The sequence below is a fragment of the Chiloscyllium plagiosum genome, chromosome 1, assembly GCF_004010195.1.
Source record: "Chiloscyllium plagiosum isolate BGI_BamShark_2017 chromosome 1, ASM401019v2, whole genome shotgun sequence".
NCBI classification, from domain to species: domain Eukaryota; kingdom Metazoa; phylum Chordata; class Chondrichthyes; order Orectolobiformes; family Hemiscylliidae; genus Chiloscyllium; species Chiloscyllium plagiosum.
The window spans coordinates 136,994,675-137,014,704 of NC_057710.1; the positions used below are offsets into that span (position 1 = coordinate 136,994,675).

General features: G+C 39.7%; 1 protein-coding gene across 1 annotated transcript in view; it reads left to right on the forward strand.

Annotated features, from left to right (window-relative positions):
• Positions 1–20,030, forward strand: part of LOC122555066 (complement factor I-like) — a 56,088-nt gene that overhangs the window by 2,635 nt on the left and 33,423 nt on the right. The window contains exons 2-8 of the mRNA XM_043700730.1: positions 3,419–3,423; positions 3,961–4,008; positions 10,144–10,417; positions 11,698–11,854; positions 11,973–12,175; positions 13,029–13,145; positions 13,305–13,412. Of these exons, the coding sequence (XP_043556665.1) occupies positions 3,419–3,423; positions 3,961–4,008; positions 10,144–10,417; positions 11,698–11,854; positions 11,973–12,175; positions 13,029–13,145; positions 13,305–13,412 (912 nt within the window). The remainder of the gene's footprint in view (positions 1–3,418; positions 3,424–3,960; positions 4,009–10,143; positions 10,418–11,697; positions 11,855–11,972; positions 12,176–13,028; positions 13,146–13,304; positions 13,413–20,030) is intronic.

Consider the following 20,030-nt stretch of genomic DNA (forward strand, 5'->3'; position numbering starts at 1 on the left):
ATCCAGTCATGAACTGAGTATTTAGACTTCAGCATAGATATGGGAAGAAAGAAAAATAGACTATGAAGAAGGAGAGAAGAAAATAAGGAAAAGACCGTAAAATAGAAATGTAGAAGCAGTTCTGACAGAAAAATGCATTCAATTTAAATAATATGTGTACAAATAAAGAGAGTATATTTGCAAAAAATAACTTCATTTCCACACATTTAGTTGTGCTCGAGTTCTGGTGAAACACATCGTGTTCTCTGTCCTCACATAAACAGATTAATGGCTACTAAAATGCTGCATAATGTTGCTAGACAGGATATGGAGTATCATGGATAATGTATAATAGTCCATCAGTCCAAATGAATATCCCATGCACTGTTCCAAACCTCAAGGATGCACTTAGACATCTTGGATATTGTAATTAAAGACAAAAGGATTATATACATTAACATTCAATGTAAAATAATGGCACAGAGCAAACTAGAAACTCACTTTCATAATTAAATGTCTGCATCCCTACTAATGGTAAGCATCTGATTTTGCAGGATATTTTTAAAATTCTTTCTTTGCTGTGTTGGCCAATGTTGATCCTGAATTGCCCTGGAGTAGGTAATGATGAGGTGCCTTCTTGAATTGCTGCAGTCCCTCTTGTAATTTGAAGGGGAGGTGATGGCCTAGTGATATTATCATTAGGCTAATCCAGAGACCTCGGTAATGCTTTTCAAGCTGAGGTTCAAATCCTGTTATGGCAGTAGTGGAATTTGAATTCAATAAAAATATGGGATTACAAGTCCATTGATGTGAATTGGCAAAAAAATCCTCTGATTCTCAAATACCCTTTAGGAAAAGAAAACTGCCATCCTTACCAAGTTCCAGTTTACGTGCAAGTCCAGTCACACAGCAATGTGACTAACTCTCAATTGCCTTCTTGGTAATTAGGCATGGACAATAAATCCTGGCCTGGCCAGCAACATCCACATCCCAGGAAGTAACAAAATACAAGGATGTTGTGAAACTTGAAAGGGTTCAGAAACGATTTACAAGGGTATTCCCAGGGTTGATGGATTTGAGCTGGAGGGAGAGGCTAAATAGGCTGTGGCTGTTTTCCCTGGAGCGTTGGAGGCTGTGGGGTGACCTTATAGAGGTTTATAAAATCATAATAGGCACAGATAGGGTAAATAGACAAGGTATTTTCCCTGGGGTAGGGGAGTCCAGAAATAGAGAGCATAAGTTTAGGGTGAGAGGGGAAAAAATTAAAAGGGACCTTTTCAAGCAGAGGGTGATGTCAGTATGGAATGAGCTGCCACAGGAAGTGGTGAAGGCTGGTACAATTACAACATTTAAAAGGCATGGGTATGTGAATAGGAAGGGTTTAGAGGGATATGGGCTGAGTGCTGGCAAATGGGAATAGATTAGTTTAGGATATCTGGTCGGCATGGACCAGTTAGACTGAAGGGTCTGTTTCCATTCTGTACATCTTTATGACTCTATGACTCTAAATGTATTAGGGATGGAATTCCAAGGTTTTGCCATTCTATGAGAACATGAATGAAAATCTGCTTTCATAGTTATTCTGTATTTGGCAGTTACTAGGCTCCAGTTAGAACTAAAGAACATTTGAACTATTCATTTGTTTCAATCGAACAGGGAGATTTTATTCTGAATCTCTGCATTCTGTAAAGCTCAAAACATGTCTGATAAGCCCAGGAGCACTGGCTGATGTCTCACCAGTATTGTGTGACTCACCTCTCAAAGGCACACTCTCCTAGTAGCACATACACCAACTAGAATACATAACAGGAGCTTTCAATGTATTCAATGATGCAGTGTCTACTACTTTCTGGGGATTCACAACCCTTTCAGTGAAATATTAGGCTGGATTTTCTGAGGAGTGATAGTCTCCCTCAGACTGCCACTCTGCCCCTTCTTGTTTTTACAATTTCTGAGTGGAGATACTGATTAAAGTAACTTCTGGAAAGGGGAGCCATACTTCCATTCTGAAAATCCCTAGCTAGCACAGAACTGACAGAGGAAGGAAACCTATGGTCCCTTTTCAAGCAGCCAGCTGCTGTTTTGTGAAATGTAAAGGGCCTGACAGCCCTTTCACAGCTGCTGTGTAATCAGGTAAATGGGAGGTTAGGGTGCCAAATGGGGAAGGGGATAAGGTGCTACATAAGTAGGATGCCACCTAAGTTGAATATCAGCTCAGGAGGGAGTAGGATGCCAGATGAATAGCAGTAGGATGCCAGGTGGGTAGGATGTCACATGAAGTGGTTAGAGTGCCAGAAAGCAAAGTGGCAAGGCATGTATTGCAGCATTTACCATAGATGGTAGTGAGAACTTGAGTCTGGGGGCTTAGGAGATGGTCAGGAGGGTGAGTGTCAGGTCTGGTTAGGTTTGGGTCTGGTGTCAGAGGGGATACCGGGTCAGGTCAGACAGAGCCTGGGAGGGGGCAGTTGGGTCTAGCAGTAGAGGGCATCAGATTGGGTGAAGTCTGGCAGGAATGTGGGTGGAGATGGTTGGCTCCAGTCAGTCCAGTGATTGTGGAAGTCTGGGGATTAGATCAGGTCTGGAGGCAGAGGACATTGGGTAAGGTGTGGTCTGGTCCATAGGCAGTAATGAATTTGGTTCAGTTGGGGGAAAGCAGGCCAGGTATCAGGTATTGTTGGGTCTGTGCTCGGGTGTAAGTGACCTGGGGGAGGTGTAATTGGAAGTATGAGAGATTAGAGTGGGGTTTGTTTTATAATCACTCAGGAATTAAACTATATACTTTTAATAGTCTAACTATTCTAAGTAATGATTTGGAGATGCCGGTGTTGGACTGGGGTGTACAAAGTTAAAAAATCACACAACACAGACACAGACAGACAAATAGAATTGTAGAAGCAGTTCTGACAGAAAAATGCATTTAATTGAAATAATTAGCCATTTCATATGGAGGATAGTGGGTTAGTATAGGTTAGGTGGGCTTGGATCGGCGCAACATCGAGGGCCAAAGGGCCTGTACTGCGCTGTATTCTTCTATGTTCTATGTTAATTGAAATAACTAGCCATTTCCACCTGTCCTTGAGTTTGTGCTGGCAAACCTTGTGCTTGCTCTCTGGCGGTAATGTGGTGAAGATATACTCGAATGTTAATGGGGAAGATGCTTCAGGATTTTGTCTGACTGGCCATGAGGAATGGTGATAATGCCCCAGTTGGGACTTGGAGAGGATCTCAGAGGTGAAAATAGCCAGCGAATAATTAGCAGAGTGGGAAAGACAAAGCTGGCATTGACCATAACTGACAGCCAAGAGTGTTCAGAAACAACAGCAAGCACAAGCAATGTATCTGAGTGAACTTACTTGAGCATAAAGTAATTAACTATGAAACAGCAGGATATACTTTGAAACACAAGGGAAGAGAAATGGTGACTCTCTTAATTCAAGAGAAATAGTAAACCAGTGAAGATGTTGGGAGCATTGTTATCAAAGGTGGAATTCCTAAATCACCAGCTTTCCTTCTTCCAGGACTGAGCCAATGACATAATGTTGCATTTTTCCAAATTGCATAAGAGAATAAATCATGGAAGTAACAACAGAGCAAAGACTCTAAATAAATAGAATTTGAGGGAGAAGAAGAGATTTTGTATAGGGAACGCTTGTTTAAAGGAAACTAGATACTTTTAAAAGGATAATTCTAAATGGGAAAAGCCAAATTATCAAGAATAATTTTCACGTACTCAGCTCCAGTTGAAACACCACTATTGGCATAAGTTCAATGGGCCAAGTGCTCTGATTCTGCTGATTCTAAGGCAGTATTATTTTCAATTTGACCAATCGTTCAGTCCTTCTGTGTTTAGATATCTATTTCCACTCCCCTGGTTGAGGAGGGTCTTGGGATAATTCCCGACTTAAAAGTAATATGTAATAACTAGTTATTGGGACAATGTCCCCAAAGGTCCCCCACCAGTAACCGTGGCCATTTTTTCAGGTTTCATGGCCAAAAGAAAGCAATGAAACAGTGAACAGCAGCCACGCAGTAAGTATTACAATGTTTTTTGTAAATGTTACTTATGAAATACTGCTGTCAGTTTTAATTAGAGAGAAGGAAGTTATAAATGAACTGATATAGTTAACAGTAACTTGGCTTTGGAGTTCATGAAGAATTGTCAGAGCTATACCACTTTTCTTCTCCTGCTTCTTTTAAATTTGGAATATGCCAAATTCATTGGTCTCTATGGTCATGGTGTGTTGAACTCATTGTTGATTTCTTTAATAAAACACTCAGATATTCAACAGGCATGCACTGGGGAACCCAGCAGCTAGACACAAACACTGACATATGTGTACTTTAGACTTTCCTCACTGAATCATTTCTGGTGAGAGCACTGAGAGCACAAGTGAACCTCATTAGAATTCCCAAATTAGTGCAAGTGTACTTAAATTTGATCCAACAACAAATTCTGTGTCTGTTCTGGCCTCGTCTCTCCTCAACTGCTGCTTTTGTGTAATAGGATCTTCTAGCTATTTGTTTGCTAAAGAGGTTGTATTTATGATGTTGGGACAGCATGTGTGGTATTTTGGCTTATCACCTGATCTTTATGGTTTCTGTGCTACTATTTTTGCATTAGTTGTTTTTACTGTTTGCTGCTGAATTTTGAAATCTCCTGACTCCTTTTGAACAGGTCTGGAGCCACAGCACTAGCTTCTGTTTTAGCTACAATTATACAGCTAAGCACAGTAGGAATGCAGACATTGAATATGAAAGTGAGTTTCTAGTTTGCTCTGTGCCATTATTTAATGTTAGATGTTAATGTATATAATCCTTTCCAATGCCTGTAATGGGTCTTAATTAGGAAGAGGGAGGATCCAGTCATGAACTGAGTATTTAGACTTCAGCATAGATATGGGAAGAAAGAAAAATAGACTATGAAGAAGGAGAGAAGAAAATAAGGAAAAGACCGTAAAATAGAAATGTAGAAGCAGTTCTGACAGAAAAATGCATTCAATTTAAATAATATGTGTACAAATAAGGAGAGTATATTTGCAAAAAATAACTTCATTTCCACACATTTAGTTGTGCTCGAGTTCTGGTGAAACACATCGTGTTCTCTGTCCTCACATAAACAGATTAATGGCTACTAAAATGCTGCATAATGTTGCTAGACAGGATATGGAGTATCATGGATAATGTATAATAGTCCATCAGTCCAAATGAATATCCCATGCACTGTTCCAAACCTCAAGGATGCACTTAGACATCTTGGATATTGTAATTAAAGACAAAAGGATTATATACATTAACATTCAATGTAAAATAATGGCACAGAGCAAACTAGAAACTCACTTTCATAATTAAATGTCTGCATCCCTACTAATGGTAAGCATCTGATTTTGCAGGATATTTTTAAAATTCTTTCTTTGCTGTGTTGGCCAATGTTGATCCTGAATTGCCCTGGAGTAGGTAATGATGAGGTGCCTTCTTGAATTGCTGCAGTCCCTCTTGTAATTTGAAGGGGAGGTGATGGCCTAGTGATATTATCATTAGGCTAATCCAGAGACCTCGGTAATGCTTTTCAAGCTCAGGTTCAAATCCTGTTAGGTAGGATTTGTAGGATGCCACCTAAGTTGGATATCAGCTCAGGAGGGAGTAGGATGCCAGATGAATAGCTTTAGGATGCCAGGTGGGTAGGATGTCACATGAAGTGGTTAGAGTGCCAGAAAGCAAGGTGGCAAGGCAGGTATTGCAGCATTTACCATAGATTGTAGTGAGGACTTGAGTCTGGGGGCTTAGGGGATGGTCAGGAGGGTGAGTGTCAGGTCTGGTTAGGTTTGGGTCTGGTGTCAGAGGGGATACCGGGTCAGGTCAGACAGGGCCAGATCAAGTGGGGCTTGGGAGGGGGCAGTTGGGTCTAGCAGTAGAGGGCATCAAATCGGGTGAAGTGTGGCAGGAATGTGGGTGGAGATGGTTGGCTCCAGTCAGTCCAGTGATTGCGGAAGTCTGGGGATTAGATCAGGTTGGAGGCAGAGGACATTGGGTAAGGTGTGGTCTGGTCCATAGGCAGTAATGAATTTGGTTCAGTTGGGGGAAAGCAGGCCAGGTATCAGGTATTGTTGGGTCTGTGCTTGGGTGTAATTGACCTGGGGGAGGTGTAATTGGAAGTATGAGAGATTAGAGTGGGGTTTGTTTTATAATCATTCAGGAATTAAACTATATACTTTTAATAGTCTAACTATTCTGAGTAATGATTTGGAGATGCTGGTGTTGGACTGGGGTGTACAAAGTTAAAAATCACACAACACAGACAAAGACCCACATGCACACATCTATTTTGTGGGATGAATTTGTACTTGCAGGATTACATTGTACTTTGCTCAAAAACTGCATGCGTTCATGTAGAACTCTGAGCTCAAAAACTGCATGAATTTATGTAAAACTCCGTTATCTCACTTTTTAGATTAGAATCAATCTAAACATCATGGCATAGACAGAAAACACAGGGGGCCAACTCCTTCAACATATTGTCTAGCTATCACCATTGTTAACAGCTAACCCGAGAATGCAACTTTTTTAAAAAATGGTTTTATGATTTACACATGAAAGATGTGAAACTATCACTGTATTCTAACAGATGAAAGGCTTAACAGACAATCAATTTTTCAATTGATTTCAGTTACATCACACTGTAAATTTTTGCTATAAATTCTGTGTTAGGATTGAGCCCTCCACTATCACCTGATGAACGAGCATCGCTCCGAAAACTAGCGTGCTTCCAATTAAACCTGTTGGACTATAAGCTGGTGTTGTGTGATTTTTAACTTTGTTCTGAGTAACTATTTTACTTAATTTAATTGGAACCCTCCGATTTAAATGGTGGAGACCTTTCGATGTTCTAGATGGAGGTGAATTGTCTGACTGAATCTTCAATTTCCCAGGCAATTCCTTCCAGATGATGCAGATCAATATCACAAAAATCATACAATTGGCCATGCTGCCAAAACGGTCATTATACAAAACACCATTTGCTTCCTCTCAGAACCTACCTGACTCTCTGGACTGCTCTGGAAGATTCAGCTGAGCAGGTAGCAAGACCTGGACTGTGTAACTTGGCCACTATGAGGGTCCAGCCCTTGCCACCATTCACCTTGCCACCATTTACTCCCCCATACATTAACACATACCCATTTATTAAATGGCTGGATCATTAAATAATGAGCAAAAAACAGCAGCTACTGCTGCAAAAAACAGGTCATTGTCTTCTCCTTCCCTCAACTCTACATTCTTTGTTGGAGTTAGATAGGGAACATTTTGCTGTCCTGTCTCTAAAAAACAGGATTGGCAGATCCCAGCAGAAACCGGGAGTCATGCCGTGTTGGGGGAAATTTTTGTAAGCTGCATCAAGGTGCATAGCATTCTCAGAAATGTGAAGATTTGGGCTAGTTTTATTTTGAATGGGTCTATAGTTAATGTTTAGCCTAAAGTAAAACATTTAGCCCAGGAGAACTGCATGGCGGTTTTTTGAAGTGGTCATTTTCTAATTTGTTTTAATACAAATATAGGAGACAGTTTTATGAGTTCACATCCAAGTAGAAAGCACTGCTTGTAGGACCTCTCATTAGTGGACAGTATCAAGGGGAAATCTGGACATTCACTGCAATTTTTCAATGACTAAAATCATCAATCAGGAAATCCTGAGTAGGGCAAATTTCCGACACGTGCTATCACATGGTAAAACTCACTGCAGCATTTACCCTATTGCTTTAACATTGTCACCACCATTATGATATCATTTTAAATGTCAGTGTATGTCAACATGATGAAAATCTAGCTTAAATCTCTCTTTGGTGTTAGTTTGCTTTGAGAAATTGAACAAATGTATTGATTGTTTACACTACATGTTAAAACCTTGGCCAGAAAACCTTGGGCAAATTATTATTTGAATGGGAATCAGGGTCAAAGTACTGCTTCTTTTTAAGATATTTTACGTGTTGGAGCTGATTTCCTTGAACTCCAGGAGCAGTAATTACAAGATTTTGCATTGTTTTGAAATGAGAAAGAAACCAACACATGAGAAAGAATCTGCACAGCTACTCAAGTCAGAGGCACATACAAACATTGGGGTCATGCTTGTGCATGGACCATGTAACCGCAGAAAGTGCAACACTTACTTCTTCACCTCTTTACTGCTCACCAACTGAGGACCTATACAGTCTTTCCAGCAATGTCTTTCCAGCAAGAGGTCATAGATATAGAGTGAGAGGAGGTACATTCAAAACTGAGATGAGGGGCAACAACTTCTCTCAGAGGGTTGTGAATCTATGGAACTCATTGCCCCAGAGTGCAGTGGAGGAAGAATCAGTCAACAGATTCAAGAAAGGAATAGATAGGTTTCTGATGCAAAGCAGGACAAAGGGCTATGGGGAACAGGCAGGAGAGTGGAGTTGAGACCAGGATAAGGTCAGCCATCATGTCAAATGGCAGAGCGGGCTCGAAGGTCTAAATTGCCTACTCCTGTTCCAAACACATATAGTCTGTTCCTATAATCATTACCAATGCCCAATAATATGTCAAATCTCAGATACCATGAGAAATATATTGATCTAGAATTTCCTTTGAGCTGCTTTCTTAACAAAGCATGTTTATTGCATTTTTTACACATCTAGCAGAATTGATAGCTTATTGTAAATATCTCTTAATTACAATAAATCACAGTGGCTCAGTGGTTAGCACAATTGCCTCACAGTGCCAGGGACCTGGGTTTGATTCCAGCCTTGGGTGACTATCTGTGTGGAGTTTGCACCTTCTCCCTGTGTATGTGTTGGTTTCTGCCAGGCGCTCTGGTTTCCTCCCACAGTCCAAAGATGTGCAGGTTAGGTGGTTTGGTCAAGCTAAATTACCCATAGTGTTCAGGGATATGGGAAATGCAGGGTTATAGTGATGAGGGTAGGTGCGTGGCATACTTTTCAGAGGTTTTGTTGGGCCAAATGGCTTGTTTCCACACTGTGGGGATTCTATGTAAAAAGAATCCTTAATGTTCATTTTGTTATTTCATTCTGCTTTATGTTAAACTGTCATGCACATGATTTACAATGACAAACATTGTACGTCGTAACCCTTCCAGATAAGAACACTGAAGGAGACACAAGTGAACAGTTTGCATAAATTAAATTGTGGTGTACTGCACAAAATACTTTAAACTAAGGGCCAATACAAAACTCACCCAACTGTTTTCCAGCTAGTACAGCATGCCTACTACATCAATCTGCTTTTCCAAGTTTTTTTGCTGAAAATATTCGAGGCTTGTGCTGAAGTCACAGCAACCTTTCAATATTTTATCCCAGCAACTTGTTTTCATAGGAGTCCAGACAGTGAGTGCTAGTAAGACTATTCAGTCATGAAACCTTCAATGCTAAGGCTGTTTTCATGTGATCTACGTTGACCACAAGATCACTGCATAGTGGTCATTATACTCCAGCAAAGTAAGTGGTGAAGGATAAGAACTGGAGCTAATTTAGGTTATAGATAAGGGGTGGAAAATTTAAAATGGAGATGAGGAGCGATTACTTCTCCTAAAGGGTTGTGAATTTGTGGAATTCATTACCCCAGAAAGCAGTTGTCACTAGGATACTGAATAAATTTAAGGTGGACATAGACTGACATTAAATTAGTGCTGTGTAAAGGAAATAGTTATGGGAAATGAGCGGAAATGTGGATTTGAAACTGAGATGCGATCTGCCATGACTGTATTAAACAATGGAGCAGGCTCAGAGGGGTTGAATTGCCTACTCCTGCTTCTAGATCTCATGAAATCGTTTAAAAAATCTAACAGCCTTAATTTAGAGATACAGTAATGACAAACATAGAACTCCTAACCCAACATCCACAATGTCAGTGTGTTCCTGTTTAAAGGATCACAACAGAATCCCTACCTTTTAGTTTGAGACTCCTCTATTATTTGGTAACTAAATTTTCCATTTTAAAAAAAAGATTTCTAACAGCAGAACAAAAGAAAAGCAACTCTGCTGTATCAGTTAGTCTTGTAAATACAGACTAAGGTAATAAATACAGCACAATCAGTACCCATGGACTTGTAACCCTTCAGCAGACTGGTGTCAAACAGACAACTTGTATCAAAGAAACTGCTTTGAAATGAAACTTATGCCTCTGTCACAGATTTCAAATTCTTCACATGTTCACCTTCAAATTCTGGCTGAAGGCTGTCGCGACAAAAAATTCACCTCTAAGTCATGCCAGAAAATCTTCTGTCAGCCTTGGGAAAAGTGCGTTCAAGGAAACTGCGTCTGCAAGCTGCCGTATCAGTGTCCAAAGAATGGGGAAGACGTTTGCTCAAGCAACAATAAGAAATATAGGACGTACTGCCAGCTGAAAAGTGTTGAATGTTATCGAAACCAAGAAAAGTTCTCACATTTCGGAGCCTGCTCATTGGGTGAGGATGCAAAAATTGTTGATCCTACTGATCCATTTGAATAGGAAGATTCAGCCAATTTATTTTCAGTCTGTGGACAGTTGCAAACTCTCCTCAGTGAGATAAAATGGGCTGAAAACAATATTTCCCTTCATATTTATTGTGCTAAATTCTAATTTTGGGGGGAAATTAGGAAGAAATAGTTAAAAGAAGCAGGTGCCCTCTTACTGGTAAATAAATATTCAATTTTTAAAAAAAAATCAATGCTTGAAAGCTTTGTCACAGCAGTACAAAAGCAACACAACTTTATCTGTTCAGATGTGAAAATGGACTAAGGTAATAAACACAGCACAATTCCTTGCAATAGGAGAACCTTTTTAGTTATCAAAGCTAAATTGTGCAAATGCCACCTAACAAGCCGAACCATTGCAGGCTGCTCCAAAAATGCTGCATTAGCTTTCATGGGACCAAATTAAACACAAATGCAATGCCTCAGGCACAGAAGAAACTGTTTGCTTCCTGTTTCTCAATAGCTGCCTCTCTGAAATTGCTTGGCCACCCCCCTTTCCACCGAAACTAAATTCTGCTTTTGGATTAGATTAGATTACATTACATTACAGTGTGGAAACAGGCCCTTCGGCCCAACAAGTACACACCGACCCGCCGAAGCGAAACCCACCCATACCCCTACATTTACCCCTTACCTAACACTACGGGCAATTTAGTGTGGCCAATTGACCTGACCTGCACATCTTTGGACTGTGGGAGGAAACCGGAGCACCCGGAGGAAACCCATGCAGACACGGGGAGAACGTGCAAACTGCACACAGTCAGTCGCCTGAGGCGGGAAATGAACCCGGGTCTCTGGCGCTGTGAGGCAGCAGTGCTAACCACTGTGCCACCGTGCCGCCCACTTTGTGGAGGGGTCACTGGATTTCTGAACCCCTTCCAACTGGAAAACCGTCTGTCTCCATTCTCTAAACAGTTGACAATCTCTCTGAAAGGCAGCATAACCCAATCAGGCCAGCAAGCTCTCCAATACTGCTGTAGTCCGACTGTACAATAGTCCCCTCTGCTGTACCAATATAGCATTTTCCATTTTCTCCATTAGTCATTTGTTGTACTACTGAATGAGAATATTAATTTACCATGAAATTGGGTTCTAGTGTTAAATCAATTTCTGCATCTTAAAAGACTACTTTTTAAATCGTCGAAACAATCTCAGTTATGACTTAGTTTGTACCTGTGTATGTGACTGAATTTATGCACACATATAATGAGCTCCCTTTTCCAAATTTTAGGACATGCTGCTGTTTCTTTTCGATCTGATCAAAAATCACAAGGGATTGTTTTATTCAGTTTCAATCAGACCTTACGAGATATGCCTATATGCATGAATCAGAAGAGGTGGACAATGCATGAGGCAAATGTCGTCTGCAGACAGCTCAACTTTCAATTGTAAGAATTTAGCATCAAAGTCCTGCATTTGAAAATTATTGAAGTCAATGCCTGTAATGAGTATTGTGTCTCTAAAGCTGTCTTTTCTGCTGCTGACTAACTTCTCTCCTTTGGCCAGAGGAGCAGAGAAAATTTTAACAGAAACAGAATTTATAAGTTGGCCAGAGGATACCAATTTTATGAAGTGGTCGAACAGAATGCGCTGCAGAGGATTTGAAACGAGCCTGTCAGAATGTTTCCGCCTCACAGACATTGAAGAGCCACAGAAGGCATGCGAGAAAGAAAACATTACTGCGGTTAAATGTTATGATTATACTGCAGGTTTTTATTTTATGCTACTACTGTGGGCTTCATTCATCAAAGAGACGTGGGCTCGGGGAAGGGTGCTACGTGGGTAGTGTAATTCTACAGTCTTGTGTATGAAATATAGATAATTGAATGTATATTGGTGCTGGCCTTTTTGAAGGGAAACTGAGAATGTTAATTTGTCATTGACAGACAGTCCTTTCTGTTGCAATATCCGCTGTGTAAACCTTCCATGGGAAATAGGTAATGTCCCCACAATCCTGACAAAACCTCCTCCCAGGTTTGTTCAGAGAGTTGAGTAAACTGGATTCATCTCATCTGGTTTATGGAGGTCTTTTTAAAAAAGGAAATCTACCATCCTTACCTGGTCTGGTCTACATGTGACTCCACACCCACAGCAACATGGTTTAATTTCAACTATTTTATGGACAATAAGGTATCAGTAATATATGTTGGCCAGGGCAGCATCACCTACATCTCATGAATAAATGAAAAAAACACCAGATTAGTATTAGATCAGAATTAGCCATTTCCTCTTCATCCACGTGACTCCTTACAGTGCTAGCAGCACTACTGAGTTCTGAGGCTGCCAGGACTACCAAAGCTGCTAGCCCATAGAGGGGCAGAAGAATGACTCTCTGCTCGCTTACACCACTAGCAATGTGTTATTGTAGTGGACAGCCTTCTTCAAATGTTGCTCTGGTTGTGACTGAGGAAAGAGCAACATGCTGTTCTGCATTAATTCAGTTTCATGCAAATATTGTTTCATTTGCAAAGTGATGGCCAGTTCCCAACTGGGAACTGCTGTTGAATTATTGTATTTATTTAAGCTGTCAACTTCACTAAAACTGCTCCTGTTGTTTGTTAGACAAGAAATGCACTAATGAAGAATTTACTTGTGTAAATGGAAAATGTATTCCACTGAAGGATCTTTGCAATGGCATCGATGACTGTGCTGACCTAAGTGATGAGTCATGCTGTAAAAGTAAGTGAAGGGGGCAAAGTTTCTCTCTTTTGCTGCTACTTCTGGAGGTTTAATTGAGACTAGCATTCTGCAAATATTCTTGTTTTAGCAAATGCTTTGAGTCATTAAAAAAGTACAGACTATCATTGTCTCTAATACTTTTTTTCTATTGTGAAACAGAATGTAATAATTCTCATCACTGCAAGTCAGATGTATGTATTCCATCTCTTTCTTTATGCGATGGTGAAGATGACTGCTTGGATGGAAGTGATGAGAAGGACTGTGCTGGTGAGAAATTATCTTCACAGATTAATGCATCCTACAACTATTTAAGTACAAGTCTGGATTTTCATTTGGATTTAAGAAACCATGACCTCCACATTTTTGTAGTTTCTCAACAGCACATATGACCCATTCCTAACTTTAGGACTCCTGCTTCTCCTAATGGGATCTAGGATTGCAGTGCAATTTGTGAGCTACAATGGAGTTTTGTCAAGGCGTGGCTTGTTAGAAGGCCCATGTCCATTTTCTAACACAGCAGCTCAGCTTTCAACATGAATTAAAGGTCCCAAAATCTCATATCGTCCCCCTCCCCTTAACTTCCCCACCCAAAGATGCCACATTGATGCCATCTCAGATCCACCATGTCTCCTCTATACATTCATGGGCATTCAACAGTATCCACTGTGTACAGCCCTCAGGAATATCAATAGGAATTGTATTAAATGCAAATGATAAAAAAAACTCATATACCAACCTAAAACTCACATTGACGCTGCAAAAAAACCTTCTAATTAGGAAAAAAATCAATTAGTCCTCAAAAAGTTGTATAAACAAACAACCATGTACTCTGAAACCACATCAAAGTCAGACTATGTTATAACAGCTTCATAAAGTTGTCAGTTGTTCCCCTAAACAGATATGTCAACAGAACTGAGTATGCCACTAGTTTTTGGAACTCATCCAAACATTCATAATGGTCACAATTATCAAAACATTATTACAACTGCAAAAGCCTGGAATTGAAGTAATTGGTGCATTTCCATTTCCAACCAGAAGTTGTGATCTGAGCTGAAACCATTTATTATGCATTTTGAATGTACATCTTAATATAGATTTGTGTCCTTTATTGGTCCATTGCTTCTCTTTGGTCTCTAATTCATGTGTTTGGCTGTGCGTACTGAGATAAAAATTTATCGTTAATGCAAGTGAAGAATGGGTGGTGTTACATTGGTCACATGATATTGAATTCTATTAATGAAATATTGGATAGGGTGTATAATAGACAACTGATGCAATACCTACATCTATATTTACCATCTGACCATCTACTAATGTACTTTAAGTCTCATCAGATACCGTATTCCAAATGATTACCTGCTCACTCTTTCCATTAAAATGGTTCTTAATTAACATTAATTTTCAAGACTCTTCATCCCTATCTGGATTAAGCAACCCATTTCTTTTGTGTAAACCTTTTCCTTTTGAAAATATCTCATTATATTGTTTACATTATTGATTTTATAAATTGATGCCAACTATTTGTTTATTATCTGAATTCCTTTCTGCTTACTGCTCCTGATCCAAACATTAGGAGTCTAACAGAGAATATTAATAACTCAGGAAGAAGAAGGAGGAGGAATTCCATTGATAGGATCAGTATATTAGTAAGACAGGATCTCAGATTGAAAGGAGGATGTGTGCAATCTGTTGGAGTGTAATAAGATAGAGCAAGTGGCCACAGACATTAGTTGGATTTATTTATAGACTACCAAATAGTCATGGTTGTGTGGGGCATGGTATTAATCAGAACATGAGAGAAGCACATAGCATGCATAATGCAGTGATCATGGGTAACTTTAATCCGCATATAAACTGGGTAAACCAACTGAGCATCAAAGCTGCAGAGAATAAGTTTCTGGTATGTCTTAACGATGGTTTTCTGGAGCAACAGTTTGAAGAGTTGACTGGAGGGTAGACTATTTTAGATCTGGCATTATTTCATGAAAAGGGCTAATTAATAACCTTGTTGTAAAAGAACCTTTAGGATGAATAGAAAGTAATGGTAAAGCCACCATAATCTTAGAACCATTGGGCTGTTCATTCATTAAAGAGACACGATGGGTGGTGGCCGAACTTGAGGCTCACCACACCGCAGGGGAGGGGAAATGTAGAGAAGGAGATTCCTTCTCAACCAATATGGGAATTGAACCTGCCACATCCGCCAGCTTATGGGCAAAATCACAACCTGCAACAAAGTGTGCACTTACGAATCCTGTGTCGGCTTTTGGAGACTCATTCGGTGTAATGTTAACAGATTGTGTGGAGAGTACTGCTGGAAAAGCACAGCAGATAAGGCAGCATCCAAGGACCAGAAAAATCGACATTTCGGGCAAAAGCCCTTCATCAGGAATTCCTGATGAGGGAAATTTGCCCGAAGCGTTGATTTTCCTGCTCCTTGGATGCTGCCTGACTTGCTGTGCTTTTCCAGCATTACTCTAATCTTGACTCTAATCTCCAGCATCTGCAGAACCCACTTTTGCCTGGATTGTGTGGAGATCCTGTCCAGAGCTAGCGTGAGCTTATCAACACACAGAGGTGGCTACCCATTTCCCAGAGGCTGTTGACCTGAGAATCATTCCATCAAAACTCCAGTGATGGAATTGACCCAGTTCTTTCACCTAATATGGTCTGCCCATCAAAATTCAGTCAGATCAAAGATCAAATTTCATGTCCAGAATAGGAAGGTATGAGTAACTTCGGCATAGCCAAGCTAAAGTCTTCACCATATCACCAGCTGTTACAGATGATGCTGGAATGGTACCACCAAACCTTAAATCCAATGATTGTGCATGGTACCAATGAATACCCTCATAACTGAGATAAAGGACTATATTTTCTTCTGTTTTCCCCTAAGGACTCATCCTGGTGACCAGGGAATTAAAACTGAAGACATTTTTCCTCAGGTCAATCCCAAATGGTCTACCCTATATCTTGAGACTGTTTCCCCTAGTTCTAAACTCTCTAATGAAGGAAAACATCCACCTACATCTAGTCTACCCAGCCCAATTAGTATTTCATACATATCAGTCAGATCCCTTCTAAACTATCATGAATACAGGGCCAGTTGAATCAGTCTCTTGTCACAGGACAGATCCACTATCCCTCATATCAACCAAGTGAATCTCTGTTGCACTCCCTCTGTGGAGACCAAAACTGTGCACAGTATTCTAGGTGTGGTCTCACCAAGCCTCTGTTTGACTGTGCTAGGACATCCCTACTTCTGAACTTAAATCCCCTTGCATTGGATATCCAGATCCCTTTGTATATCATCACCTCCCAATATATCATAATTTAAATAATAATCTTCCTTTCGGGTTTTCACACCAAAGTGTAAAAGTTCATATTGAACCACATTGTACAGAATTTCCAATATGTTTCCCCACTTACACAACTTTTCAAGATCACCTTGAAGCCTCCCTGTCTTCTCACAGCTCACAATCTCATCTAATTTTACATTATTAACAAATTTTGAAATATAACATTTGGTTTCCTCATCCATGTCATTGATGTATATCATGAGTAACTGGAGCCCAAGCACGGATCTTACAATATGACACTAGTCACTGGCTGCCACGCAGCAAAAGACCCATTTATTCCCACTGTCTGTGTTTTCCTGTATAATTGCACAACAAACCTAATACTCTGGAAGGGACAACATACTTCTCAACAGCACATATACATACCACAGCTTACAAATGAAAGCTTCTGGAAATCCAGTGTCAACATATTTTATATTGAAAAAAGCAATGTGTCTCTGAATCTACTACAGAGTCATATAGTCATTTAGCATGATAATACTCTTTAGTCCAGAAGAATAGAGTTGAGAATATCAGCCATGATTAAAAGGTGGAGCACTCTCAGTGGGTTACATAATATAACTCCGCCACATCTCTTATGGTCTTCTGATAGGCTAAGACTGTTTTCCTTAGATCATTGGAGATTGAGAGGGGACATGATTGGGATGTATAAGATTATGAGGGGCACAGATAGGGTAGAGAGGAAGAAATTTTTTCTTGATGGAAGGGCGTAGATTTACGATAAGGAGCAGAAGGTTTAGAGGAGACGTGAGGATAAACTTTTTCATCCAGAGGATGGTGAGAATCTAATAATTGTTCCAATGAAGCTGCAGAAACCCTCATGGTATTTAAGAAGTATTTAGATGTGTACAAGGTACAAGATGTGCCAATGTATACAAGGCTATGTGTCAACTGCTGGAAAATGGGATTAGAATAGTTGGGTGGTTGTTTTAGACTGACACAGACTTGATGGGCCAAAGAGTCTTTTTCCGTGCTATAGATCTCTATGCTTGAATAAATACTTTAGTATGACTATAAATAACATCTTCTAAAAAGGAGCTGACTGTTTAACCAAGTACTGAAATTGGAGCCAGTGCCCTGGGAGATCCACTGCAGATTTTGGTATTAGGATAAGGAAATGATGCACTACTTGGATAGGCAGATTCTGGATAGGGTAGAGAAAGAAAAGAGATCCAGGACTAAGATATAGAAAGGTTATGACAAAAGATGGGAAGGTGACAAAAAAAAACAAACGTCAGGTTCTTTTGTGAAATGGTGCACCTGAAAAATAGAGTTATATAAATTTTAACTATGGTTAGACCATATTTGGATTACTGTACACAGTTAGTCATAGTCATAGAGTTATACAGCATGCAAAAAGATCGTTCAGTCTAACTAGTCCATGACGATCATAATCCCAAACTAAACTAATCCCACAATCATGTGCTTGGCCCATATCTCTCTGAATGTTTCTTTTCATGTACTTATCCAAATGTCTTTTAAAGGTTGTAAATATATTCACATCCACTATTTACTTCCTCTGGCAGTTCATCCCACATACTAACCACTCTCTGTGTAAAACAAGTTGCCCCTCATGACTTCTTAAAATCTTTCTCCTCTCACATTAACAGTATACCACCTACTCTTGAAATCCCCAACCTAGAGAAAAGACACTTGCAATTCACCCTAGCCATACGCCTCTTGATCTTATAAACCTTTATAAGGTTACCTCTCAACCTCCAATGCTCCAGTGAAAAAAGTCCCAACCTCTCTAGCCTCTCCTTATATCCATTTTTGGCAAAATTCTGGTACGTCTCTTCTGATCGCTCTCCAGTTTAAGAATATCCTTCCTATAATAGGGAGACCAGAGCTGGACACATTACTTCAGAAGAGGCCTCACCAACATCTTGTACAATCTCAACATAATGTCCCAATTTCTATACTCAAATGTCCAAGCAATGAAGGCAAGCATGCTAAACAACATCTTAACCACACTATCTATGTGTGATGCAAATGTCAAAGAATTATGTACATGAACCCTTCCGTCTCTCTGTTCTACAATACTACCCAGGGCACTACCTTTAATTGTATCCAAATTTTTGTATACCAACATGCAATACCTTGCAATTATCCAATTTAAACTCCATCTGCCACTCTTCAGCACATTGACCCAAATGATCAAGATCTCTTTGTAATCTTAGATAACTTTCTTCATTGTCCATTATACCATCAACCTTTATGTCATTTGCAAGCTTGCTAACCATGCTTTCTATATTCTCATCTAAATAATTTATATAAATTAGAAACAAAAATGAATCCAGCACCGATCCCTGTGGAAAACCGCTGGTCAAAGGCCTCCAGTCTGAAAAACAACCCTCCACCATCACTCTGTCTCCTGGCATTAAGCCAATTTTGTATCCAATTGGCAAACTCATCCTGAATCCATGTGATCCAACTTTATTAATTAGTCTGCCATGTTACTTCCTCAATCAAGTTTGTAAGACACAATTTCCCTCACACAAAACTATGTTGACTTTTGCGAACATAGAACACAGAACAGTACAGGCCCTTCAGCCCACGATGCTGTGCCGAACATTTGGGCTCCAAACCAACCAAAATATGAAATGAATAAGAAAAAAAGCATCAATTCAGAACATTTTGCAGAGCCTAGACAGTCAACGAAACATAAGACATTTTGGTTTTGAAACAAACTTTGTAAACCACAAAATAATATCTGCACCACTAACAGTTTTCTGCAATCCTTCAATAGTAAACGGATTTATTGTGCGTGTACTCAATCATTCTTTGCCTCTCCAAATGTATATAAATCCTATCTTTCAGAATCACTTCCAACAAAATGGTCTGGTCTTTATATTATGTTAAGGGTATAAAATCATATAAAGACTAGATGCAAAAAAAAATTCAAAACTGGAAGAATATGTTTTTGAAGACAAACTGAAGAAACCAGGGCGCTCTCCTTCTAAAAGAGAAGGCCGAGACATGACTTGATAGGGGTTATTAAAATGACAAAATAATTAGACAAGGTAGGTGTAGAGAAAATGTTACTACTTAAATGGCAATCTAAAACTAAAGGTCAGAAATTGAAGATACTTACTTATGAACCTAATAGCAAACTCGGGTGCAATTTCTTTATACAAATTAGGATGTAAAATGCTACTACAATAAGGAAAATATTGTAAATGTATTTAATGGGAAAGAAGGGAGACAGAAGTAATGAGTTAGATGAAATAGAGTAGAAAGAGTCATCCTTACAAGTCCATAAATGTCACTATAGGGCAATAGACAATAGGTGTAGGAGTAGGCCATTCTGCCCTTCGAGTCTGCACCACCATTCATTATGATCATGGCTGATCATCCTCAATCAGTATCCTGTTCCTGCCTTATCTCCAAAAGGCAGGAACAGGATTCCACTATCGTTGAGAGCTCTATTCAACTCTTTCTTAAACGAATCCAGAGACTGGCCTCCACTGCCTTCTGGGCCAGAGCATTCCACACACCCACCACTCTCTGGGTGAAGAAGTTTCTC